The sequence below is a fragment of the Galeopterus variegatus genome, unplaced genomic scaffold (assembly GCF_000696425.1).
Source record: "Galeopterus variegatus unplaced genomic scaffold, G_variegatus-3.0.2 Scaffold3260, whole genome shotgun sequence".
In the NCBI taxonomy this organism is placed as follows: domain Eukaryota; kingdom Metazoa; phylum Chordata; class Mammalia; order Dermoptera; family Cynocephalidae; genus Galeopterus; species Galeopterus variegatus.
Window position 1 is genome coordinate 225,523 of NW_007729371.1, and position 5,951 is coordinate 231,473.

At 35.1% G+C, this 5,951-nt stretch overlaps 1 protein-coding gene across 1 annotated transcript in view; it reads left to right on the forward strand.

Annotated features, from left to right (window-relative positions):
• The window catches only part of MRC1 (mannose receptor, C type 1), a 43,554-nt gene that overhangs the window by 27,737 nt on the left and 9,866 nt on the right, over positions 1-5,951 (forward strand). The window contains exon 9 of the mRNA XM_008584437.1: positions 3,035-3,220. Within this exon, the coding sequence (XP_008582659.1) occupies positions 3,035-3,220 (186 nt within the window). The remainder of the gene's footprint in view (positions 1-3,034; positions 3,221-5,951) is intronic.

The window sequence follows — 5,951 nt, forward strand, 5'->3', positions numbered from 1 at the left end:
TCCAAACCCTCGGCGGGAGCACCGCCGCACTCCCAAGCGGCACACTGTAGCAGTGCGCCACCGGGCCGGCGCGTGTTTGTGATTTTAATGGACATAGATTTGGCCAAGATCTCTAATGGGTATAGATGAAGGTCACAGTTACCGGGTTTGATTAAACTTTACAGGCTCTCCATAATGACTGTGGTCATGCCTTAGGGCAACCAAAATCATTTTTGTATTTTATCTCCTCTATTCCTCCTATAAGAGAAATGGTATAATTCTTCTTTCTTGGAAAAGCTCATACAATTCTTTTTCAAAGACTTGGATTTGCCACTTTGGGGAGAGAATGGTTATTTAATGGTTTCTCCAATATAGGAGGCAGAATTCTGTAACTTAGTCTTATTACTTACCCCATTGGTTTTAGGTTTCTCATCTGTAAAGTGGAAATATTAACACCTCTTCTTCTTACGAAATCTTATACCTATTGTGAAACACTCAGTATTCTTATTTCTCTACTTCACATCCCTTGCTTGACTTGCTAACCTTTACTTGATATTGGAGTTTGAACATTTCTACACTTCCTAGATTAATTATTCTATCTATAAACTCAAATAAACCAGAGCTTGGAAAAGTATATCAGAGATCAAATTATGCATACATGATTGGTGAGTGCCTGGGGCAAGAATTCAATCATATTGCATTGGTCCTTGCAACACTGTCCTGTCCATCCATGATTCCCAGGTCTCTAGAGCTGTAGTGTCCAACTCAGCAGCCACTAAACACTTGGGGCCATTGAGGGCATGAAATGTGTCTAGTTTGAAACACGATGTGCTGCAAGTGTAAAATATGCCCTGGATTATAAGTATTAGCATAAAAATGTAAAATATCTCATTTTTTATTTATTACATGTCGAAATGGTAATATTTTGGATATATAACATTAAATAAAATGCATTAGTAATAAGTATTAGCATAAAAATGTAAAATATCTCATTTTTAATTTATTACATGTCGAAATGGTAATATTTTGGATATATAACATTAAATAAAATGCATTAGTAGAGTAAAGGTTACCTGTTTCTTTTTACTTTTATTTACTATGGCTACTAGCAGATTTAAAATTATGTATGTGGCTTACATTTGTGGCTTACAAATGTTTCTATTGGACAGTGCTGTTGTGGAGAAACAAGTGATCTTTTGTGGCTGTCCCTTCATTTTACTTGAGTTGGTTGTTTTCATGTTTGAAAATATTTTGAAGCTCTCCGCATTGGCTGACATTATTTTCAGTTTCCTAGGTAGCTAAATTAACATAACCCACCAGAGGGCTCCAGAGCTATACTAACATTTTTTTTTTTTTTTGTAAACACTGGAAGTGTACAGAATATAAATTGTATTGAGGGAGTAGCGTTTTTAAAAATATGCATTTCTATTACAATAATACAGTGTTTGGACATCGTGACTGACTATTGACTTGAATGACTGCTGTGCATAGAATCCTGGGCTTAAACAAAGGTGTTTCAGACAGTCTCTGCCTTTAAGAGAAAATGAGACCAATTCATTAAAAGAATAACAAAGAAAGGTACCATATATTGAACATGTGCTGAGGTAGCCATTTGAGAACATTTAATAGCAAGCTTAAATATATAAATTGACTTTCATTTGGTAACATGGTACCTCTCTAAGCAAGGTATGTTGCCAAATTGTTGTTTGAAATAATATCTGTAAGATAATAATAACAAGCTACTGTATGTCAAGTATAACTTCAATTTTCATACTCAATATACCTACCATGTGCCAGGCCCTGTACCAGATTCAAGGACATATAGGGATGGACACCACCTTGTGTCTTTGCTTTCAAACATCTTTCATGTCACTTTCCCCAGCTCATTACTATTATATTTTTGTAATGTATAATCAAGATTATGAAATTTGGTCTTAACTCTTAGTAGCAACTATAAGGTTGTTGAATACTGGCTTAACTAAATAATAATTGTGTGGTGTTTTTAATTTACAAGCACATTTTCTCTACTCTTTTCTAATTTGGAAGAACACAGTGAGAATAGGTAGTTTAAAATTAATATTAGTATTAATTTATACATATATGGATAGTTTGGTTCATGTAATATGACTTGCCCAAGACCACACAACCTGTGGCAAATTCAGGTTTTACCCAAAAGACGTCTGAATCTAAATTCCTCTCCTAGCCACAGTATCACATGTCATTGTGGGGAGCAAGTCAATGGCAGTGGGTCAGTGCAGAGGTGCAGGTGGTGGCTCAAGCTGCTATGATTCTGGATGCTCCTTAGTGGTCCCCTGTCACTGACCCGTTCTACTCCCTGCTTGCATGCTCATCTTTCTTCTGCCTGCCTTATTTGTATTGCTTTTCCTCTCAAAAATGACTGGCTCGATCATGTCCATAGAATAAAGGTAAACTGAAATCTTTTCGGGCATGTATTATGTATCAAATCTTTCAGGCCTCTGGCATTGAAACAGTGTATAATAAATGTTTAGTATAGGTTTGCTGATGATAAGATGTAGACAAAGTCAGTCTATTGTATCTTAGTGTGGTCTTGTTGTGGGTACAATTTTTTTAAAAAGGGATTTCCCATTTGACTTTATTTTCAAATAGAAAAGATGGTTCTTTTACTTTTTTGATTTAGAAACAAACAAAATATGGGCTGGCCGGTTAGCTCATTCGGTTAGAGCATGGCGTCGATAACAGCATACCTGTCAGCTGCCAAAATAAAAAAATAAAAAATAAAAACAAAATAGAATATGTCTAGTCTATCTTTTGTGAATATATACACCCCTCAAGTGAAAAATAAATGTTACCTTTATTTTCCTAATAACTATGAACTGTTTCATATATGGAATGATAGAAAATATGGTTTAGTCTATCTTTTGTGAATATATACACCCCTCAAGTGAAAAATAAATATTACCTTTATTTTCCTAATAACTATGAACTGTTTCATATATGGAATGATAGAAAATATGGTTACCATTTTAAACAAATCTTCTCTTTTCCATGTTTTCCAAACCCTCTTTTTTTCTAGAAAGTGATGTGCCTACTAACTGTCCTAGTCACTGGTGGCCATATGCAGGTCACTGTTATAAGATTCACAGAGAGGAGAAGAAAATCCAGAGAGATGCTTTGACTGCTTGTAGGAAAGAAGGTGGCGATCTAGCAAGTATGCACAGCATCGAAGAATTTGACTTTATCATCTCCCAGCTAGGATATGGTGAGAAGCCTTACATTGGTAATATGCCTGAGTTTAGTCCTCTCCTATCTCTGGAACGTTTAATCAAAAATGTTAAATTTAATAAAGTTAAATTAATAAGAATGTAATAAATTTAATAACAGATGCTAAACATGCCTGCAATGTGAAAATTGTATGGTAATTTAAGGAATTCCTTTTTAAAAATTTTAATTGACACATTGAAAATATATATGCTTATGGGGTACAATCTGATGTTTTGATACATATATATGTTGTAAATAATTGGGTTAAAGAGTTTTTATCATTTAAAGATTATTCCATTTATTTTTCTTTTGATATATAATCAATTTATGACTAGTTTTTAAATATTATTTTTTCATTTATAATCATGACTATAAGCGGTCTACCTTAAACTTGTCAACGATGTTTAATGTTTTGGAATCATTTGTGTGTGTGCATGTATTTTCTCTTTTAAGGCCTATGTTTTATCTCACAAGAAAGGTCGCTAAATGAACCATCTCACATTTTGGATTTTCTTTTCTTTATTAGTCTGATGCTGTTAGGGTGTTGAACAGTGAAAAAAATGGCAGTGGATAGGCGTTGGTCTAAACCTTTTGAAGAAATTTATGTCTTAATTTTAGGTATATAACTTTTAAAATACATAGAAAATGTACTAACCAGAAAAAAAAAAAAGGGTAAAATGCATTGGGCATGCTTGTTCTGAAGAGGAGAGGGTTGAGAAACATTGTGATGATAATGGGCACTCTGCCGGGCTTGCTGATTAAATGATTATCATTTTCATCTTCCCCTGATGAGGCTGCTTGAATGGATGCAGCTGTTCTTCATTTCCACCCAGCAAAACAAGAGGAAATGGCTGGTGGTGATGGTGGAGACGGCTTCCTAACAGGCAGTGCCTGGAAATTGATGGGGATGGGGGGCAGGCGAAAGCAATGGACAAATACTCGTAGCTGAGAAAAAATACAGCAGTAGCAGAGAAAGATTTAAAAGTTCCCAAAACACTACTTCTAGCACCTTTTCCCTGTGGAATCTGTCCTCCTCTGTTTCCTTCACTGAGTGTAGCAGGCCATGCAAATAGCTTGCTGGAGTCTATAAACAATTTCTTGATGATTCTGTGCTTACCCAGACTGGAAAATTCATGCTAAATATAATAAGGTAATCAAAACTGGTAGATCTCAATAACAGTTCCTTATGTTTATCATGAGACCTATATTAGTTAGTCAAGTTTGCAAGTGAATCAGTAGAAAACAGGTTAGTTAAGATGCTGTCAGACTCAGCACAAATTTTGCTCTACTTCCTATATAACATGATATAAAAATAGGAGAACTTTATATTTTTATTGCTATAATTCTTTTGGGAAGTTGGATGACAAAAGTTGCTTTTAAATTCAGCTTGAGAATTAGCAAATGAATTAGAAAACCTTCCATTAAAATATTGATAAGGATTTATTTACTTGTATTGAAAACAACAAATAATATTGATAAAGGTAAAAAAAAGTTATAAAATTAAAATTATTGCTTCTAAATGAAAAGCTTTGAAAAACCTTTTTTAGCTAGTTAAGATAATATATTTTATATTTATCATGGAAATATATTTCAAGTATCCACCTGACATTGGGATCTGTACATGTTATGTGCAGTATGTGCTATGCCAACTATAAGCGGTAACTGTAAAGTTATGACTATACCAACTAACACAGCTTCCTTAACTGATTTATAAAATATGTGCTATGCCAACTATAAACTTAGCGGTAACTGTAAAGTTATGACTATACCAACTAACACAGCTTCCTTAACTGATTTATAAAAATCAGTCTAATGATTGTACACTCAAATATTATATATTTTTGTACGACCAAGATTGTGCTTAGGAATTACAAAAGCTATAAGGGGAAAAAGGTTAGAAAAATATGTAGAGGAAACTCTTAATACTTTATTATAATTGTGGGACTTGAGACTTTAGTTTTTCTTTGGTCTTCAGTTGATATCCTCGGGGGTACGTGAGGTCACTTTGAAGCCTGTATTTGTTGCTCAAAAGATCAGGATCTTCCAAATCAAGTGAAAGGAAAAGGGGACCATCCTGGCAATGTCATTTATGCTTCATGGCACTGGAAACATCTGCTGCAGCTGGCACGAGGCCAGTCAGGGACTTCTCCAAATGCAAAGTTGAGTGACAGCTTTTAGGAGGAAGAAACTAAACCACTTAGGGAAATTTTCTATAGTGTGGTATTTTTCTCATTTTCTCTCATAACATTATCTTCACAATCTTTTGGAAAGTAATTTTATTTTACCATTAAAAGGTCATACGTCAAGCATTCATGATGGAATTCCTAGTTGTGCAAGTTAAATAGGTACTGAATTGTATATTCTTTAACTTTTTTGAATTTAGAAATGTTTGTTTTTCAGCCATGAAATCTTAGACCTTCAATCCCTTTGACTGTGTTCCATTTTTATTATGATATTTAGAGTTTTTTAGAATATCTAATTCTAGGGGCCGGCCCGGTGGCGCACTGGATAGTGCGCCGCTTGGGAAGCGCGGCGGCACTCCCGCCCGAGGGTTCGGATCCCACATACAGACCGGTTCCCGCTCACTGGCTGAGCGAGGCATGGGAGCAACACCGAGGGTTGCGATCCCGTTGCCGGTCCCCGGTCCGGTACGGGGGCGACACTGAGGGTTGCGATCCGTTGCCGGACATGGAAAAAAAAAAAAAAAAAAAAAAAAAAAAAAAAAAATA